This window comes from Acomys russatus, chromosome 4 (assembly GCF_903995435.1).
Source record: "Acomys russatus chromosome 4, mAcoRus1.1, whole genome shotgun sequence".
NCBI lineage: Eukaryota > Metazoa > Chordata > Mammalia > Rodentia > Muridae > Acomys > Acomys russatus.
The window spans coordinates 4,887,434-4,908,621 of record NC_067140.1 but is presented as its reverse complement, the minus strand read 5'-3'; the positions used below and the strand labels follow the sequence as shown (position 1 = coordinate 4,908,621).

General features: G+C 46.8%; 1 protein-coding gene across 1 annotated transcript in view; it reads left to right on the top strand.

The window, feature by feature from the left end:
• The window catches only part of Gss (glutathione synthetase), a 31,892-nt gene extending 11,671 nt beyond the window's left edge, over positions 1-20,221 (top strand). The window contains exons 3-13 of the mRNA XM_051143596.1: positions 792-937; positions 3,606-3,681; positions 3,967-4,106; positions 4,795-4,911; positions 8,334-8,414; positions 8,508-8,585; positions 10,536-10,602; positions 14,690-14,884; positions 16,058-16,139; positions 18,231-18,420; positions 19,685-20,221. Coding sequence (XP_050999553.1) covers positions 792-937; positions 3,606-3,681; positions 3,967-4,106; positions 4,795-4,911; positions 8,334-8,414; positions 8,508-8,585; positions 10,536-10,602; positions 14,690-14,884; positions 16,058-16,139; positions 18,231-18,420; positions 19,685-19,808 — 1,296 coding nt within the window. The 3' untranslated portion in view covers positions 19,809-20,221. The remainder of the gene's footprint in view (positions 1-791; positions 938-3,605; positions 3,682-3,966; positions 4,107-4,794; positions 4,912-8,333; positions 8,415-8,507; positions 8,586-10,535; positions 10,603-14,689; positions 14,885-16,057; positions 16,140-18,230; positions 18,421-19,684) is intronic.
• The last annotated feature ends 967 nt before the right edge of the window (positions 20,222-21,188 follow it).

The window sequence follows — 21,188 nt, the reverse complement described above, 5'->3', positions numbered from 1 at the left end:
CTAAAGAGTTACATATACAAAGAAACCTTGACTCAAAAAAAAAAAAAAAAAAAAAAAAAGAGAGAAAAAAAAAAAAAAGATAAGGAAAAAAAAAAAAAAAAAAAAAAAAAAAGAGAAAGTTCTACCACCATAAATCTCAGAAGTCATCTCTCCCTTTTAGATTAACTGTCCTAAGTGATATTTTGACTTGATGACTATGTCAAAAAACCCAGAGTGTAACAAGATGCCAGCCTGCTAACCTGTGTCACTACCTCCAGCACTAGGACAAGGCTATGGCACTACTGGTTTCTACTCACGGAGGCACAGTTCACTTCAGCAGTCCTACCAGCAGGCTTTTCCCTCAACCCCAGCTAGGAGGCCAGAGGCCTGGGGTGTGCGCCCCTGGTTCAAATCCAAGCTCCAGCAGCTGGATCTATTTTAGACCCGTTATTTAACTTTTATCTCAGGTTCTTTCTGTGCTGAGTATGCATAACAGTAGCACCTCCCTCACAGAGTTAAGCGATGAGCCCATCTGAGTGTTCAGTACAGTGATCGGCATGAAGCAAGCACCTAATAATTCTTGTGGGAGCTTTTATTGTGTTGTTTGCCTCTCATTTAAAGAAAATTCTGTAGCACTGTCACAGAACCCGAGAGCTGTCGCTTCAGCCTTTCTCACTTCTTTCTCATCTCATCCCTTCTTGAGGTAACTGCTGCCCTACAAGTGTGTGCCCGGGGCACGCAGGCCCAACTTTGCACAGAGATAAGCCCCTCACAGCTGCTCTGCCTCTGTCCCACTCTCTCTCGTTGATCAGGTGGTGACCTACGCCCCACTCACGCTCTTCCCCTCACTGGTCCCCAGTGCTCTGCTGGAGCAGGCCTATGCTGTGCAGATGGACTTCAACATGCTGGTGGATGCCGTCAGCCAGAACCCAGTCTTCCTGGAGCAAACTCTGTCCAGGTATTGAGAGCTGAGGCCTCGGGGACCAGGGGGGCTAAAAGCGTGGGGTGGGAGAGCTGGGGAGCTTTGAGTTGTTGCTGTGTTAGTTAACTTGGTGGAGTGGGGAGCAGGTACCCCCCCCCAGAGGAATTGAAATGTAGAAAAGGAATGAGGCGTGCTGTCTTCTAACCCCAGCTCTACTGCCTTTTGTGTGACAGGTGAAAGGAGAGTCCTTCTCCTTCTCTGAGCCTCGGTTTCTGAAAAATGAGGTTGACTGAGACCTAAGGTTGCTGTAATTCTATGATCAGAGACCCGCCCAACACTCCCCTTTTCATTACAAAAATCTCCACTGGAGAGGGAGGGCTGGAGAGATGGCTCAGGGCTAAAGAGCACTGGCTGCTGCAGCAGAGGACCAGGGTTTTTAGTTCCCAGTACCCACACGGTGGCTCACAGCCTTCCCTACGTTTAGTTCTGGGGATCCAGCACCCTCTGGCCTCCTTGGGCACCAGGTGGTTCATGAAGTATATTCACATACATGTGGGTGAGACATTCATACACATAAAATACACAAGCAAGTTTTTAAAAAGGTCTCCGTTAAGAATTACGGGAAATGGCCAAGCTTTGGGAGAAAACAGAGGGTGGAAGGGCCATTAGAAGTGTATGTTTAAGCCGGGTGTGGTGGCACACGCCTTTAATCCCAGCACTTGGGAGGTAGAGGCAGGAAGCTCGATGTGAGTTTGAGGCCAGCCTGGTCTACAGAGCGAGTCCAGGACAGTCAAGGCTACACAGAGAAACCCTGTCTCAAAAAAACAATCAAAAAGCAACAACAAAAGAAGGGTGTGTTTAAATTTTTTTTTTTTTTTCACCCAGGCCTCATATCTTTGGGTAGAACCCAATGCAGACTGAACCAAACCAAGCTACAAGTAAACATCCCTGACTAGCTCACCACAGATAGCCACTTCTTCTTGGTAGAGCTTTTTCTTCCCCCTTCAGGTCCCGAAGCAAGCAAAATTCCTTGGTTAATTTTGGAATTAAGTATATATAAACTGCTTGCTTCAGAAGTAAATGTACATATAAGTATGTTACACATGTACTGCATGTGCATAATTTTGTATCTATAATTAAGTTTTCAATGGAAAGCTACTTTATTAGGGACCAGATCTTTTTCAGCTGTGCTCCTTGGTGTCAGGTCGAATGTGGAAAGGAATACTAATGATAGGAAGTTTGGAAGCCATTGACCTGGGACCAACAATCCAGTGGGATGCTGACTGCTGCTACCACTTCTTCCTCGGGATGGGCTTGCTTTATGTTCATGACATGCAGCTTGGTTAGCCCACTTACACTCGGCAGTGATGATATGGGAGACCTGCTCCAAAACCCTTCTCAGTAACCCAGCCTTTCTTGTCTCTTTCTATACATACTTGCATACATACATACACACACACATACATACATACATACATACACACACATACATACATACACACACACACACACACACACACACAGACACACCCACCACTACCACCCCACCCCCAGCCCCAGCCCCACCATCATCATGGCTAGCTCCTAAGGGAAAACAACAATCTAGAACCTGGGGTTGAAAGGTCAACTCTTCCGAAAAGAGCAAATGTGTCCTTTTCTTGGAGGCTAAAGCCCAGCTAGGAATTCTTCTCACCATGGGCTAAGAAAGGCCCCAGTAAAAGCCCTCAGCCTCCAGAGAGGGCTGCCTAAGGGCAGAGAGGCTGCAGGCAAGCTCCTTGCCTACCCCACACTGCTCTGCCACACACCTCCGGTAACCAGATATGCCGATAGGCCTGGCGTGGGCTGAGGCACAGCGTTTGCACTGAATCTTGAAAAGCATCAAATGCGATGTTAATGACTTACGGACTCCTCCTTGCTGTGCTCCTTCCTACGGCTCCAGAAAAACATGCCGGATGAGCCCTTAGCACATGGCACCTGCCAGGACGGCACACTGGGATGAGGTGATGACCCCACTCAGATCTAGCCCACCTTCACGCAGTCTCTAGCCAAACAGGAGAGATGACATTAGTTGTCACATAATAAAGTGAAATTGCATCCCTGGTCGGCTCTGTAAAGGAGACAGTGCTGTGAGAGCTCCTAGAAAGGGGCTCTGACTGGTATTCTCTGAGGAAACGGTATTTCATGAGGATTAGCCTGTGCAGTAAACCAGGCTGTATACCTTGGGCTTGAAAAACCTGCAGGCGAACAACCAACTGCCCTGCTGTGGCCTGCCGTGGAGGAGAAGGGAGACTTCCAGGGAGGTACCCAGAGTGCAGGGGAAGCTACAGAGGGTTGAGTTAACTTTAGGTCAGCCAGAAAACTTCTCAGCCATCAGTTATTCAATATGTTTGAAGTTTTAAAAAACATAGTATCATTTACTCTTCCCCACATGCCCATTTTATAAGCAGTTATTTTCCTATTCAGTTGAGCAAATTAGATGGAGCAGTGGTACAATTCTCTGAGATTGCCTGACAACAGATGGCAAAGCTTGGATTTGAACCCAGGCTGTCTGGCTCTAGGTAGACTATTAGGCACTATTTTCTCTTAGGTTGGAATGGGTATACAAGGCCCAGAAAGTAAGTATACAGGAGTCAGTGGGTGGAGGTGCCGCGCCTGGGCCTGTAGGGTCTCATGTAGCCTGGAAGTGTTTTCTTTGTTCTTCTAGCACCATCAAAAAGGATGACTATACGGCCCGTCTCTTTGATATCTACAAGCAAGTCCTAAAAGAGGGCATTGCCCAGGTAAGCACCTAGTCCCTCCTTTGTCTGGAACTTGTCTCTTTTATCGCTGATGTTTTGTTTTTACTAGAAGAATTGACCTCAGTCTTGATCTCATAAGAATCTACCTCTGACTGGTCTCTAGTGGGCCCGCACACATCAGAGCCCAGTCCTGGATGATTGAAGGCTCCGTCTGGGTTTGGGACTATTACACGGTCCTCCTTAGTGCTGCAGAGTGCAGTGTGGCTGGACCTCCAGAGTCACATCTGGGCCAGTGTCAGTTCCCTCAGACTTCAGTTCTCTCCACAGACTGTGTTCCTGGGCCTGAATCGCTCAGATTACATGTTCCAGTGCAGCGCAGATGGCTCCAAAGCCCTGAAACAGATCGAAATCAACACTATCTCTGCCAGCTTTGGGGGCCTGGCCTCCCGGACTCCAGCTGTGCACCGGTGGGTTCCTAGGGCAGTGTGGAGCATATTTGTGGGCATGAACTCAGTGGATCAGTAGTCACTGGCTAAGCCAGGAACCTCCTGCTGTGACTTTGCTTCCCTGAGACCTGAGTTGTGGGTTCCCTACACCTTCATCTTTTCCCCATAGCAAGTTCAAGTTTTCTGCTTGAAATCAGATCTTTTGTATGTCAGAGAAAGAAGAGCCCTCATACCATATTAGTCCTGCCCCTGTACAAAATAACACCCCAGGCACAGAGAACGATGCCTTTGCGGGGCCTCTGATAGGAAGGTCCTGACATATCTGATGCCTGAAAGCAGTTCTGCATCCAAAGCACAGGGGGTTCAGAAGCCTCCATCTGAGGGCTGGGCCACCAGGGTCACAATGACTCCATACAATTGTCTGTAGCAGGATTCCATATGGCCCCTGGGGGCCCAAGATAAGGGGCTCCTGCTCCCTTAGAAACTGACTTAGGGTGAAGTGGCCGCCTCAGGACTCCTCTGGGAGTCCATGTAGGTGAAGACTCAGGATATTCCAGCTGTAGTGGACCCTCCAGGATGGTAGTAAGGAGTGGTTAAGTACTTGGCTGGGTTTCAGAAGAATGTTCCTATACGTATCTGTAAGGTCTCGAGCAGAAGGGTATTCTGGTCCATCCAGTTACTGAGCAGCACTCTCTCTCTCTCCCAACAGACATGTTCTCAATGTCCTGAATAAGACCAAAGAAGCTGCCAAGATCCTCTCCAATAACCCCAGCAAGGGACTGGCCCTGGGGATCGCCAAAGCCTGGGAGCTCTATGGCTCAGCTAAGTAAGGATGTGGAAAGGTGACAGTAGTGTCCTGCTTCGGTGTCAGCAGTCATGGGTGTGGCACCTCTTCTTTGCTAGACATCTTTAGGGAAGGAAGGGGTGTTTCTAGGAGTGGAAACTTACACCTTTAAGTGCCAAAGACGTTTTAGTGGAGTTTTGGATCTCCTTCTAAAATAAGAGATGCTGACTGTCACTTCCTGTTTCCTTGTTGCATGGCAGTCATGATGGACAGTGAGTGCATCTTGCTGAATGAAATTCACTGGTGCCACCTAGAGTTAGAAAGTGCCTGTGCTGCTGGCTTTAAGTTTCTACCCATTATCTCTGTAATGTTCCTAGTTGGCTTCTTAAACAACAACTCTTACATTTTGCCACTGTCAGTGTGCTCGAAATAGGACTCCTCTGCCTCTGTCTCCTTGCCTCCCAAGTTGCTGTGGTTTTGGGGGAAACCGGGGATCTTAGCTGTTCTAATTGTGTGTAAAGAGTGCGAGGACCTCTTTGCTGAGGTCAGTTTTGATCTGGGAATTTTATGGTGTCCATGTTCACTGCTTAGAAGTGTTTTCTTTGCTTTCTTCCTGTTTCTCAACCATGTTCCAGGCGTGTGAAGATGCTAGGTAAGTGATTTTCCATGGTTGAGAGGCCGCTGCTAGCAGCCGTGCTGTGGAACTGAGTTATGCCCAGTGAGCACTCGGTGCCACCTGTGTGAGTGGGCTCCATGCAGGGTGTCAGAACACGTGCGCCTTGAGGCAGCGCTGGTCCTCTCCCTGTTTCACACATTAAGACACTGAGGTTCAGAGAGGCCCAGTGCCTTGCACAGTCGGATGGTGAGCAGGCAGTAGAACTCAGTGTTCTGCTCCTAGAACCTGCAGATGCAATGAGATCGTTGCTTCCAAGTGAGCCTTTCTGGGCTTGCTAAGCCACACTAAGTTCCAAGAAGCCTCAGATTCTGAGTATTTACAAGTGGGACAAACAGAATGTCAAGTACAATCCTCCGCCAGGTTCCATTTTAAGCAAGTGAAGTCATGGGATGGGTCACCTGAGAGCTGCCAATGAAAAACACCACCTCCTACCAGGCCAAGAGTAACATGGGGAGAAAACACTTGGGCCCAGGGTTCGGTGTTGGTGGGTAAGGGCTCTGTGGATCCTGAGCAGGTACTGGCTTTTCCCACTGTGGGATGAGTAAGGCTCTACTGCTGAGCAAGCATATGACCCTAGCAGGTCTTTTCTCTGAGATACTTTTTTTTTTCCCTTGAGCTGGGCCTGGTGATACGTACCTTTAATCTCAATACTCAAGAGGCAGAAGGCATAGAACCACAAAATAGTGCAATGCATAAATAAAAATAAATCTTTAACAACAGTAAGACAGGGCCTGTAGTTGGAATAAGTAAAATAAGGGTGGATATTGATACTAAAAGATTGGGACATATGATCTGATTAACACTCCTATTTCATAGATGAGTCAAGTAAGGCTCAGGGAACTGACACGTTCAAGGACACCACACAAGTCACTGGCAGAGCCAGGACTAAGATGGTTGGGTCCTCTCTCCCAGCCAGCAGGCTATTTCCAGTTCAGCTTCCTCAAGTGACAACTTTCTGAGTCCTACTCAGTCCAGACTTCTCCGAACTGAGGGTAGTAGAGGTAGAGTGCGTTTCCTGCGTCTGCCTCCCGGTGCCTGGCAGGTGGAAAGGCTGACAACTTAATTAGCCAGTTTGCAATTCCAATTTAACCTCCCAGCCTCTGGGCTTCCTTCTTTGCTTCCTCTTGGAGGTGAGCCATCCTGGGCCAGGTGCCAACCTCACCCCATTCCCCTCCCCCAACTCCCCTTCAACACCTACCAGTGAGCAGAGTGGTTCAGGTACAAAAGGAAGAGCAAGGCCTTTGGTGGGCAAGATGGCTTGTGAGAAACCACTTCCTCTTTGTTTTGAAGGCCCAGCTTAAAGTCAGTTTTCAGTTTAAGCATCATATCTGTCCTCTTGACTGGCAGGCTGGGAGAGCTTTCAGCCAAGTAGAAAGAAGTCAGGTGAACACAATTTAGCAAAGGTTGGAAAGGCAGAGATAAATGAGAGGCCAGTACAGGAGGTGAGTATACATACTTAGCATAGGAAGACAAAGCCTGGACTTCTACATGTCTTACAAGAGGCCACAGGCACAGACCAGCGGCTGTAGCAGAAAGGCAGTTTGGCACTAAAACGTTGGCCTGATGACTCTGGTTGGGGAGGAAGGAAGGGGCCTCTGTTTAACACTGAGCATATCCTAACTGGTGTGAGCTTTTTCCTGGGTGTTCAAGCCCCTGCTTCTTCAAGAAACCTGTGGATAAACAGTGAGGAAGAGGCCCAGCAACGCTTAGTGATCCCATTAGTACATGAAATCACATGTGGCCCTGTGGACAGCACAGAGCTGCTGAGGTCCCAAGAGACGATGCCTTGTTTGTAGTTGCCTCTGTGGAGTTCCCTTCAGCTCTTTTGTTTTTTCATGTAAGAACTCCTCTCTTGGATCACATCCTTTACAGACTGATCATGGAGTCATTAGTGCCTGACCCCAGCACTGGTGCTGACTTACAAAATATTCCTCCGTGCCTATTCTCCAGACAGAATTTTGAATGCCTGTGTTAGGTTTTCTGTTGTTTGAGATAGCATCTCATATATAGAGTCCTGGGATCAAGAGTGGGTGGGCCATCACACATGGACCTAGTACAAGTTATGTACTAGGGTAAAAAAGAGTGGGCAGTGTTAGATGGTTTTAAATATAAATTTTAAGTTGTACAGAAATGTAACAGCATTACAATATTTCATCTAGCAGTAGAGAACAGAGATGCCGTCCGCCAAGTTTTCTATTTTCAAGACTCAGGCAGTCCTAATTTGAAGCAGCATCTGTTCTTGCAGGCGATCTATATTCTTGTCTCTGTCTGTCTGTCTGTCTGTCTGTCTGTCTGTCTGTCTGTCTTGTGTGTACATGCATATGGAGGCCAGGCCAATATCTAGTGTCTTCTTCAATCTCTTTTCATCTTGTTTTTGAGATAGAGTTTCTCTTTGAACTTGGAGCTCACCAATTTGGCTAGACTGGCTTGCCAGCAAGCCTCAAGGATGTTCCTGTCTCTGCGGTCCCAGACATGTCACCATAGCTGGCTTTTTTGTTTTGTTTGGTTTTGTTTTTGTTTTTATGTGTGTTCTGGAGCTTGAATTCAGGTCCTTATGCTTGCATGGCAAGTACTTGACTGACTGAGCCATCTCCTCAGTCCCTCCTTTCTGTAGCCCAGACTGCCCTCAGAATCATGATCTTCTTGCCCCCACTCCAAACCCATATGCTGGGGCTACAGCCTGCATGATCAGGACTACCTGAGATGCTGTGCTTATACCTCACTCTGAAGGGACTGGCAGGATGGACAGGCTCTGCAGCAGCCCTGCTCACGTGTGCTCTTTCTCCAGTGCGGTGGTGCTGCTGATTGCTCAGGAGAAGGAAAGGAACATATTTGACCAGCGTGCCATAGAGAATGAGTTGCTAGACAGGTAAGGAAGGGCAGAGACCTTCAGTGTGGCTCCAGGCGGGAGGGCCATTCAGAACCCAGCACCAGTACCTCTGATTCTCACCTTCTTTCCCAGGAACATCCATGTAATTCGGCGAAGATTTGAAGATGTCTCTGAAAGGGGTTCTCTAGACCAAAGCCGAAGGCTATTTATGTAAGCATCCCCAAGGATGTCCAGCTAGACAGCTGGACAAAGAACTTCTCTTGAACCTTCTATCACTAAAGAACTTTTCTTTGAGGAACACAATAGCTTGTTTTCTTTTTCTCATAATTTTTGAAAAACCTCATCCTCCCAGGAAATTTTAGAAATGCCTAGCCATGCTCTGTCTGCTTCTAAAGGGATATATCAGAGCTGTTGATTTTCTGGATTAAGAACGTCATCCTTAAAGATAACCTTAGTTTTTCATATAGAACCCTGAAGTTCGAAAAGTTTTCTTGCCTCTATTTGTGGCTGGTCAAGACAGGCCTGAGCAGCTGGGCTGGGCGGGCAGGGAGGCAGGCTCACTCTCACTCATCTGGTTGCCACTGTCTGGACTGCAGCCTGGCTTTGTCTTCTAAGCCAAGCTTATTTCCTCCATGGACATCACACCATGGCTTTAGTACCACATATTTCATATTTGGGTTGCACGTCAGCTTACGTAGCCTAGCCAGGGCTGGGCATGGTGGCACATGCCTTTAGTCTCAGCACTCCAGAAGCAGAAGCAAGCAGATCTCTGAGTTCTAGGCCAGCCTGGTTCTAGGTTCCAGAAAGTTCCAGGTACATGGAAAACTACAATAGTGAGATCCTGTCTAAAAACAAAAGAATGTAGCCAGTGTGATTGCACACAGTTATAATCCTAGTACTTGGGGAAGTAGAGACAGGAAGATGGGCATTCTGAGTCATTCTCAGGTACAAAGCGAGTTTAAGGTTAACCTGGGATATATGAGGTATTGTCTCAAACAAAACAAAAACTTAAGTAACAAAAAAGTTAAGAGCTTCCATGGACTTTCACAGTTCTACTTCAGATATTTCAAAATGTGCTGTTATCATACTAAGTAGCTAGTTTACTTATAGATAAACTAGATAATATGAAATAGGCCCAGGGAAAGGGGAAGAAGTTATTTCAGAGTCAAGTCTTTACACATCCCCACAACCAATGGCTTAAGAAATCTTATTCTAGTTGCTGCTGCCACTTTAAAAGCAGTAGAAATACAAAGTGCAGTTCTGTGTTGCTGACCTTGGCAATATGATTCTTTCACTTAAAACTTTGCATACATGTGCTTTTATTTTATTCTTTTTTGTTTGTTTGTTTGGTTTGGTTTGTTTTTTGTTTTTTGGTTTTGTTTTTTTTGCGACAGGTTTCTCTGTGTAGCCTTGGCTGCCCTGGGCTCTTTTTGTAGACCAGGCTGGCCTTGAACTCACAGCAAGATGCCTGCCTCTACCTCCAGAATGCAGGATTAAAGGTGTGTGCCACCACCACGCCTGGCTTGATACATGTGCTTTTAATTTTACCTATGTTAACTGTCTTGTTTCTTTTTTTCCTTCTTTTTTTTTTTTTTTTTTTTTTTTTTTTTTTTTTTTTTGAGACAGGGTTTCTCTGTGTAGCCTTGGCCATCCTGGACTCACTTTGTAGACCAGGCTGGCCTCGAACTCACAGCGATCCACCTGCCTCTGCCTCCCGAGTGCTGGGGTTAAAGGCATGTGCCACCACGCCCGGCTCCTTGTTTCCTTCTTGAAATAACTTTAGATCCAGAATATTCTAAAGCACTGTGTGCTGCACAGCTCTTTTTTGTTTGTTTGTTTGGTTTTTTGTTTTGTTTTGTTTTTTGAGACAGGGTGTCTCTGTGTCATCCTTGGCTGTCCTGGACTCCCTTTGTAGACCAGGCTGGCCTTAAACTCACAGCCATCCACCTGCCTCTGCCTCCCAAGTGCTGGGATTAAAGGCGTGCGCCACCACACCTGGTACAGCTCTGTTTTTAATGGAAGTACTGGATTTCTGTTTCCTCTTATTCTAGCAAACCTCTGTCCAGCGTACTCTGTGGACTTTGCTGTATCCTGAAGTAGACGGAGCCACTGAACACATGAATGATTTCATTCAGAAGCCTTTTTCATCTTGTGTTACAGGGATGGCCAGGAAGTTGCTGTGGTTTACTTCCGAGATGGCTACATGCCCAGTCAGTATAACCCACAGGTAGGTATTTTCTATTAGACCATTCTCTGCCTCCAGGGACCTGCTAGGGCTCCACAGAAACGCAGCTCAGGCGTCACAACAACTGGGCTTCACTTCTTTCTCAGGAGAGTACTGCTGGAAACACCTTTCTTCATGCAAGCTTTTTTGTTAACCTTTCACTGTAAAGGTCTTTAAGATTGGAATCTTCAGGAATCTATCTGTAGTGTTTTAGAATTCATGTATTTTCTGGAGATATGTTGACAAATGTTTAACAACCGTCTTTCTAAGAGGAAGAGCCCCAATTTATGGCATTTCTGACTTCTATAGTATAATTTTGAGATACCCAATTTAATCACTCTGAACAAAGATTTGGGAGGTGGATACAGCCAGCCCTCACTGGCTGATGCAAGCTAGTTCCAGGATACCCATCCACCCACACACTTACCTTTATTGCTCTTTTCTGTGGCTTTTTCTTTGGATAGGGAGGAGCAAGGCCTTCTTTGTAGCTCAGGTTGACCAGAAACTCTATGTGGCCTCAAATGAGTGGCAGCGTCCTACCTCAGCCTAGATGCTGACAGTGTAAGTGTAAGTCATCATGTCCAGATTCACTGACCATTTTCATTTTCTTTACCTCTCGCTCCTCCCCCACTCTTTTTGTTTATTTGTTTGTTTGTTTTCTGAGACAGGGCTTCTCTGTGTAGCCCTGGCTATCTTGGACTTGCTCTGTAGACCAGGCTAGCCTTAAACTCACAGAGATCCACCTGCCTCTGCCTCCCAAGTGCTGGGATTCCAGGCGTGCGCCACCACCCCCAGCATGCCATGGCTTCTTTACTTCTCCTTTATGTGAGTCAGAAAGGTTTTTTGTTTGTTTTATTATGTTTTCATTTGTGTTCATGGCAGTCTTGACATTACTTCATCCTGCTAACTACCATTTCTGCACGTTTCATTTAACTGTTCTGTGAGACATAATTATCCCGTTACACCGATGAGGAAACTAAGGTTTGGAGCCGTGCAGAACCATGTATTGTTGCCTCACTGAACAGCAACAACAGACAGCGAGTGCCAGACACTGCATTGCTGTGGGGATATAACAGAAAGCAAGGCAGGAGGAGCCAAGGAGCTGGTTCTTCTGGTGGATACATGGCCTGCTTAGGGAGATGAACATCAGAAAGAAAGACATAGAAAAATGAATTTTTTTGTTTTGGTTTGTTATGTTTATTGAGACAGGCACTTATTCTGCAGACAAGAAGAATATAGCAGAGGCTTGTCTAAAATCCCACCAGGATTTCCCAGGATTTCTGACTCTCAGGCCACGGTGTTCGGAATATTGCTATGCTATCTCCTGAGGTTCACATCTGTACCCTGGAGGAAAGGCTAAGAAGCCCTGCTCTCATGGAATTAGAAAGAAAGAAGGAAGGGAGTGGGGGAAGGGAGAGAGGGGGCGGGAGAGAGAGAGAGAGGGGAGGGAGCAAGGGAAAGGGAGAGAGGTGGGCTCGTGAGGACTCAGGTGGTTTGGGGCAGTGTACATCCATCTGTAACTCCAGTTCCAGGAGATCCAGCCCTCTCTTCTGGCTTCCACAGGTACTAGGCACCACACATGACACAGATGCACACCAAGAACACACACATAAGATAACAATAAATCTTCAAGAAACACTTAACAAAAGAAGCGAGGAAATGCCCTGGGTGAAGAGTCACGACTGATAGTTTCCGCAGCCTTCCTGGGTCTCAGCCTCTGACAGCAGGAGCTACATTTGAAAATGAGGGGTCTCCGGCGAGATTTATAATTCACTTGGGGTTCTTTGGGGTTGAGCTCTATAGGGGACAGCTCCACTGAGGGACAGCTCTAGGGAAAGTCCTTTGTCCAGAGATGTGGCTAGAGTGCTGGAAACTTGCTAACTACAGAAGAGAGAAATTGTCTGTTGGGAAAAGGGACCCAGGTTTCAGGACAGGGAGGCAGGGCAATGGTTTAAAATAAACTCAGAAGAGAGGGCGAGCGAACAAAGGAGAGGAAGTGGTTATAGAGAGCAGCTCACCTACACTCGGAACGTGGAGCAGTGCTTTGTCAGATGATTCTTCCTGTGTTTGAGGTTTGCTTTCTCTGCTTCTAAGATGTCTTTCGAGTCGTAGGTTCTGGGCCTCTACCCAGGACGCCAGACCAGCAGTTAGTCAGCTGACTGAGATGACTGGTGAAGAGCAGGGCAACCATTCCAGTGGACAGCACTGAGTGGGAGCAGGGTTTGCACTTTAGGCCGTAGCTTTGATCCAGCCGTGGACAGGTGTTCATGATCCTCTGACGTTAACCTGTCCCTTGTATTCTAAGCTCTAGCACAATCAGACTATTCAACCTGTGATTAGCCACCTGCAGGCCTTTGTTCCTATGATCCTGTTTGCCTAAGGACCCATTCTCAGTGAGTTTCACCTGTCAGACTGCCTATCGTCAGGATAGTAGTCAAATTTCACTTCTCTGAGCAACAATAACAGATACGGAGTACCAGAAACAGCATTTCTGTGGGGATATAACAGAAAACAGGCAAAAACCAAAGGTCTGGTTCTTGTGGTGGATACACGGCTTGGTCAGGGAGATGAACATCAGAAAGAAAAAAAAAATAGGAAAATGATCTTTTGATTTTTTAGTTTGTTCTGTTTATTGAGACAAGCTCTTACTCTTGTTTGTTTTTCGAGACAGGGTTTCTCTGTGTAGCCTTGGCTGCCTTAGACTCACTTTGTAGACCAGGCTGGCCTCGAATTCACAGCAATCCACCTGCCTCTGCCTCTCAAGTGCTGGGAATAAAGGCGTGTGCCACCATGCCCAGCCTGAGACAAGCTCTTATTCTATAGCCCACACTACCCTGGAACTCACTGTAACTCTGACACTAGTGCCTCAACTTCTTGAGTGTTCGCACTACAAATATGAAATACTTTACCCAGCTTGGGGGTGGGGAGTCCCTAGTTGAGAGGTAATTGGCTTTGACTGAAAGAACTGGATTAAAGATAGAGGGTTTTGGAGAAACCCACATTAGGTAGAATGGTCAGGGAAAAGGTGACTGAACCAAGACCTGATGGGAAGGATGTAGCTATCCATAGAAAAAAAAGCTAAAAGGCAGGCCATTTCAAGAAAAAAAAAAAAAAAAAAAAAAAAACAGTAGATAAAAGACCCTTAAGAAGGAATGAATTTGAGTAATTAAAGGCTTCAATGTGAGAGTCAGGGGTTAGAGGAAGTGGCTGGAAGCAGCAGCATGAGATGAAACACAAATGGGGAACTCAATCTTAGAGGGTCTTGTGGATCATGGTGAGGAATGGACTTTATTTGATAAAAGGGTAAAGGTTATATGGTTAATTGGATTTTTTTTTAAATGTTGGATTTTATCTGGATCACAGTGAAAAAGTTAAGCTTACAGTCAAGTGTCCTATGCCCTTCAAGCCTCATCCAGCACATGTTAATCCTAGCATGCAGGAAGCCGAGGCAGGAAGATTGCAAATTCCAGGCCAGCCTGGGCTACCTAACCAGATCCTGTTAAGGAATGACAAATCTCTTAGCACTCTGAAGGCTGAGGCAGGAGGACAGCCTAGGCTATCTAGGGAATTACAAGCCAGCCTGGCTATCAAGTGAGACTCAAAATGAGAGAATAGGTAGAGGAGGGAGCGAAGGGGACAAGGGGGGGAGGAAGGAGGAGTGGAGGGAGGAGAAGATGGTTAGGGAGGGGAGAGGGAAGAGGAGCTCACCAGCTTTGCCTTACCCTTACAAAATAATCTTATCTGCTGGATGTGGTGGTGCACGCCTTTAATTCCAGCACTTGGGAGGCAGCAGCAGGCAGATCTCTGTGAGTTTGGGGTCAGGCTGATCTACATAGCAAGTTTCAGGCCAGACAGGGCTACACAGTACGACCCTCCCTTTCCCCCAAAGATGGTTCCCTGTAGTAATTTTCCATTTAATTATGAACGTATATTAGTTGGCTAGACCACAAACTCCCTACAGGCAAGAATCCTGACTGAAAGGTCATATCTGCCTCACAAGCGTGTTGTAACGATAGTCAGCTTGGAGATGAAAAGGCACAGTGTCTGGCACCTATTTGGCAATGGCTGTTGGGTCTTATTGCGTCTGCAGAACTGGGAAGCACGCCTGCTGCTGGAGAGATCCTGTGCTGTCAAATGCCCAGACATTGCCACCCAGCTGGCTGGGACCAAGAAGGTGCAGCAGGAGCTGAGCAGGACGGGCCTGCTGGAAGTGCTGCTCCCGGGCCAGCCCGAGGCTGCGGCTCGCCTCCGTGCCACCTTTGCTGGCCTCTACTCACTGGACATGGTATGTAGTCTTTTCTTCCTACCACAGGGCACATAGCAGAGACCTGGACCCAGATGTGTTGGGGAGGGTGCTGTGCAGCTGGCATGATGGCTCACATCCTTGGTTCTCCAAAGAACCCCTGAGCCTTGAGGCCAGGGCCTAAAATCCACAGTAAACCCCTCAGCAAAGAGGGTGACAAGGATGAAAACCAGGGGAGGTGACTATAGAGAGTAGGGAGAATTAGGGAAAATCTGTAGCCACTTTCCAGGCCTCTGCTGCCGTCCTGAAAGCCTGTTCTATGTTTAGTGCTACAGGGAGTTAAGAGTCACATCCACCCTATTCAGATCTAGCCAATGGACAGAACGTTCTCCACAGTTGTGTGGAGAGCGGGGACTGACTCTGACATGAACTCTGGTGCATACTATTTGACCACTTCCCCTTGGTGGGGAGGCCTGGTGGCACTCAGAGGAAGAGGAAGCAGACTATCCGGATGAGACCTGATAGGCTGTGATCATATGGTGGGGGAGGAGGTCCCCTTCTGTCACAGGTCTAGGGAAGGTGAATAGAGTGAAAGAGGGAGGGGGGAACAGGAAGATGCAAGTGAGGGGATAACAATCAGGATGTAATCTGAATAAATTATTTAAATAAAATTTTAAAGCCAGGCGTTGGTGGCGCATGCCTTTAAGCCCAGCACTCAGGAGGCCGAGGCAGGCGGATCGCTGTGAGTTCGAGGCCAGCCTGGTCTACAGAGTGAGTTCCAGGACAGCCAAGGATACACAGAGAAATTCTCTCTCATAAAAACCAAAAATAAATAAATAAGTAAATAAATAAATAAATGTATGTCACATCTATGGGGCTGGAGAGATGGCTCAGAGGTTAAGAGCACTGTCTGTCCTTCCAAGGGTCCTGAGTTCAGTTCCCCTGCAACCACATGGTGGCTCACAACCATCTACAATGAGAAATGGTGCCCTCTTCTGGTGGGCAGGCACACATGCAGGCAGAGTGGGTATAAATAATAAATAAATAAATCTTAAAAAAAAAAAAAAAGTCCCATCCATATTGAAGTGTCTAGCCTAAAGGAATTTATGGTTGATTCCCCTTCTGCCCCTCCCCCCATGCCACTCTGTATGACCAGCAGGACCTCAGCTGCCTCATTAGCCTGCTTTCTAGTGACTACTTTCTGCCTCTGATTAGGGTGAAGAAGGGGACCAGGCCATTGCTGAGGCCCTTGCTGCTCCTAGCCACTTTGTGCTGAAGCCTCAGAGAGAGGGTGGAGGTAGGTGGATCTCCTCTGTAGAGCTGCTTAGTGAAGGGCTACAACCTGTTGCCAGTGTTTATTAGGACTTGATGTGGATATAGTCCTAGGCTTAGTGGTTACAAGAAAAAGCAACACAGACTCCAGCACCCTGAAACTGAGCACTGTGGAATACAAGGGGATCTGACTAAGTACACTGGAGTTTAGACAAGCTTAATTTGAGGTACCTGTGGGTAGATTATAGAGAAATGGAATAGGTGCATACTGGGAAGTCTAAGCAAACACTTGGCTGTATTCTTGCTTACTGTGAGGGCGTCCTGGAGGGCGCTGATCATGCCTATCTTACAGACTTGATTTTCCACTTGGGTCTTGAGGGACAGGTAGGAGTTTTCCTGGTAGAAAAGGGGGAAGATCATTCTAAACTGAAGAAAAGACTATTCAAGTAAAAGCAGTGGGCCATGAAGACGTGGCTTGGACTGTTTTGAGGTTAGTGAGGAACTGGTGAGGCCAGAGTTGGAGAGGGCAGAGGTGTGGGCTGGGAATGGCTATTGGGGACATGGTTATAAAGAACACTGAAAAATATTTCAGCAAGTTTGGGGTTAGGGAGATGAGTTAGTCAATAAAGCTCTTACTATGCAAGCACTGGAGCCCCACCTGCCCACATAAGAGCCAGGTATGATGGCAAGCATCTGTACCTCTAAGACTTGGGAGTAGAAGGCAGAAAAAGGCAGATCCTGGGGGGCTCACTGGCCACCAGTCTAGCTAAAATAGTGGGCTCCAGGTTCACTGAGAGACCTGTCTCAAAAAATAAGGTAGAGAGCAATTGGAAGACACCTCAGTATTGGCCTCTGCGTCTACAGCACATGCATGGGTGAACACACACACAAATATATGTTATAAACTGCATTTTATCATAAGTTAGGTAGGAAGCCATTAAAGTTTTAATCATGGAAGGGACACATGAGTTATCCAGGATACTGGTAGGTTTAGCAGTGATGAAAACTTGGAAAGCTTAGTGCTTCAGCCTTTATAGGTATACTGGAATGAGAGCAGATATTTGTGACAGTGACCATGAGAGAATGCTGACACCATTGCCCAGAAGACCCATGTAGAGCCCCACACTGGGGTTCTGGCAGTATAGAGCACAGGTGGAGAACTTCTGAGTTAGTAACATAGGTAACAGGGAGAGCAAACTTGAATAGGACTCAGGATGCCTTTCACCTATTAGGAGTAGCAAGTTCAGGAAAAGTAAGTTCTAGCAGGCATAGATATCCACGCAGACGTTCTGAGTTTGCACTGTGGACATGTGGTATATGCTTATGATGTCTAGAACAAAGAGCATGAGTTAGAGATCTGGGAGTTACCTTATACAGTGTAGACGAAGCCTTAGGAACAGAAAGTATGTAGAGGACAAAGCAAAGGGAGAGAATTCCTACAGATCTTCAACACCTTTGCATCTGAGTGCCTATGTGTAATGCTCATTCACATATATACATATTGTGGATGCCACAGATTGGCATCCAGTGTCTCTCTCTAGTGCTCTCTGCCATTTTTTTTTTTTAAACATGGTTTGTCACTGGTCATGGAATTCATCAAATGGCTAGACTAGCAGCAATCCAGCAAGCTCTGGGGATCCACCATCTCCACCTTCCACTTCCCCAGCACTGAGAATGTTACAGATGCTCACACCCACACCTGGCTTTACATGGGTCCTGGGTATCAGAACTCGGGTCTTTGTGCTTGCACAACACACACATTTTAAAGACTGAGCCATCTCCTCAGGCCCAGAGAGTCCCAACATTTAAGAAGAGAAGGAGCCGGGCGGTGGTGGCGCACTCCTTTAATCCTGGCACTCGGCAGGCAGAGGCAGGTAGATTGCTGTGAGTTCAAGGCCAGCCTGGTCTACAAAGTGAGTCCAGGACAGCCAAGGCTACACAGAGAAACCCTGTCTCAAAAAACAAAAGAAAACAGAACAAAAAATGGTGGCTGAGGAGAAATAGCCATAGATGGGGAAAACCAGGCAGATCAGTGTGGTGTGGGCTTTCTTGTCAAGGTGATCTTTCCTTCTCAGAAGCCAGATATGCCCTGTATGACTAGCCAATTTAATTGCAGGTAACAACCTATATGGAGAGGAAATGGTGCAAGCTCTGGAGCAGCTGAAGGACAGTGAGGAGAGAGCCTCCTACATCCTCATGGAGAAGATTGAACCTGAGCCTTTTGCGAATTGCCTGCTACGGCCTGGAAGCCCTGCCCGAGTGGTCCAGTGTATCTCAGAGCTGGGTATTTTTGGAGTCTATGTCAGGTAAGCCAGTCAGGAGCAGCTCCTTCTACTACTTCCATACAAAAGAACCAGCCAAGAAGGCACAGACTGCACCTTGGATAGAGCCATGAGGCATGGGCTTCAGTTTCAGCTCTGCCAGTTTCTGGCTTTATTGCCTGTTTCATTGTCTGTTAAATAAGGCCAGAGACCCAAGACTTAACCAGCCCACAGCGCTAACATAGCAAATCCTGGAAGAGACATGCTTTACAACTGTAAAGGAAATTCCATGTAGTACCACGAGGACTGAGAAAAGACGGTCAACAAGAAGGAATAGGAGACTCGGGGAGTACAAAAGGCTGAGTCCAGCTCTAAAGCCAGGAGGGATTCCAGAGAAAGAAGAAAGAGGGGAAGGTATGAGGTGGCTCTGAAATACTGAGTGGCTTCTGGATTTGAATTTGAATACTAGAATCAAGAAGAAAGCAGGCATGGCAGTGTATGCCTTTTGTCCCAGAACTTAGGAGGCAGAGATAGGCAGATCTCTATGAGTTAGAAGACAGTTCTTAAACACTGAGCCCCTGTTTCAAATAAAGAAAAGAAGAAAAAAAAAAAAAACCGAAGACAGAAAATAAGACTTTGGATTTGGTAAAGAACAAACCCCTAATGAACAGCCTGCAAAATACTTCAAGGTTAAGGCAAGGTGTAAAGACACCAAATGCTACCATACCATACTCTCTACCAGAGCCTTCCCCTAGCAACAAACTCCCCTCTCACCACTGGCAGCATTTTGCCTGATACAATCCCTATTCCTACTCCCATTACAACCACTGGCACCAGGGGGAGGAGTGTACAGCCAGACATACACGTGCATCGAATCATGGTATATGCTCTCTCACTTTATTTAATCCTTATGGCCATCCAGTAATATAAGAGGAATTTCTCAACTTTAAATTAAGGACTTTTTTAGGAAGGATAAGAATCTTCAGAACTAATAATTTCCAAGCTAGGATGAAACTCCAAATCTGATTCTAAACTCGTAGACTTTCTTTTTTCTTTTTTCTCTTTCCCCAAGACAGGGTTTCTCTATGTAGCCGTGGCTGTCCTGGACTCACTTTGTAGACCAGGCTGACCTCAAACTCAGAGGGATCCGCCTGCCTCTGCCTCCCAAGTGCTGGGATTAAAGGTGTGCGCCACCACCACCCAGGATAGAATTTCTTAAATGTAGCCCCTTCCAATCTGCCAGTTACGTGGGACTAGAGAAGGGCCTAGGTTTCCTAACGTCATATGTCTCCTGACCCCATTTCTACAGACAGGGAACAACACTTGTGATGAACAAGCATGTGGGACATCTGCTTCGAACCAAAGCCATTGAACATGCAGATGGAGGTGTGGCAGCAGGAGTGGCAGTCCTGGACAACCCCTACCCTGTGTGAGGGCACATTCTGGACTTCACTCGACAGACCTTCTATCCCCATACTTGGCACTCCTCTCCTAACTCCCCTGAGGGGCTATTCCTGCCCCTACCTTAGGGGGCTTGTCTCTTCCATGGACTTCCAGGGTCTTCAGGGAAGGGAAACTCCTAGGTTCCTTCTCTCAGCCTTCTATCTGAGGACCAGAAAAGCTATGATTCTATTAGAAGAGTTCTGGAGGTCCCAGATCTTTGGAGTGTGGGAATAGAAGCTGATTTAAGGCAAAGGCTCATACACCCTGCAAAATCTTCATCATCTTCTCACCAGCCTTTCTAGCAGGTTCTAGTGCCTTGACTTGGGATAGCACCGAATGACAGGAGGAAGGGGATAGAAAGGCATAGACCTCCCCAGATCTGCCCTAAATAAAACAACAATGCTGATTCAATGACTTACTGTTTCATATACCAAGGGGAAGAGGGCAGCCCATGTAAGATGGGTATGCCACAAAGGTGACTGGGTAGCACTGGGGAGGGGGGTGTGTGTGGGTCCCCAACTATTTTCAGATCCTAGAGATGAGATCTTGAAGTTCTAAGCCTTAGTCACTTGCTAATGCTCTCAGAGGACTGTAGGGTCAAGACAGGGTCCCAGGAAGGAGAAACCACGATGTGACATCATAGCTGTGAACTGGTTTTAATTACTCTTGATTAGAGGCTTGTCAGGGGTCTTTAGAGTGGAGCTTTGCCTGGTTCTACCCAAACCAAGGGTTCTGGGGCAATCTAGGAAACAGCAGACCCCTTCCCATCTGTCACACACATCAGAGCAGCTAATGAACACATAGATATCTAAAAAAAAAACAATTATGTTCTTGAGTTTATAAGCTTTATTCCTACAACTGTGGGTCTTGAACACAAAAAGTACAAGAAAAGAATGTTTCCCCTAAGAGTATCCCTCGTGGGCAGCGTTCCATTCATAGTGCAGGACTAGGAATGTTAACTTCCTTGGTTCTAGGAACAGCATATCTTATTCTTCCGATGAAGCAGATGATATGGAAATCCTCTGGAGACTGAGCCCACCTGCATAGTCTCTAGAGTAAACAGGCAGCAGTGCTACCATCTGGCAAAGAATTCAGACTCCGAACAGAGACAACAAAGTATTTTAAAAAATAATTATTCATAGATTTACCGACTGTCATTTCTAAAGGCTAGTGTAGGCCTAAGATGAGACTGGGGCTTTGTAAGGAAGCTGAAAGGATTAGCATCACTGCCCTGCTTCCAGCTAGGCCCTCACTTACTTTCTGAATAGCCAATTTTGATGGAGGACATGGAGTTCAAGTCTCTGTTCTAGACTTGAAGACCCCTTGTCATCTAGGAGTCCATCCCTCGGAGGTTGGCCTGAGCCCTGCCC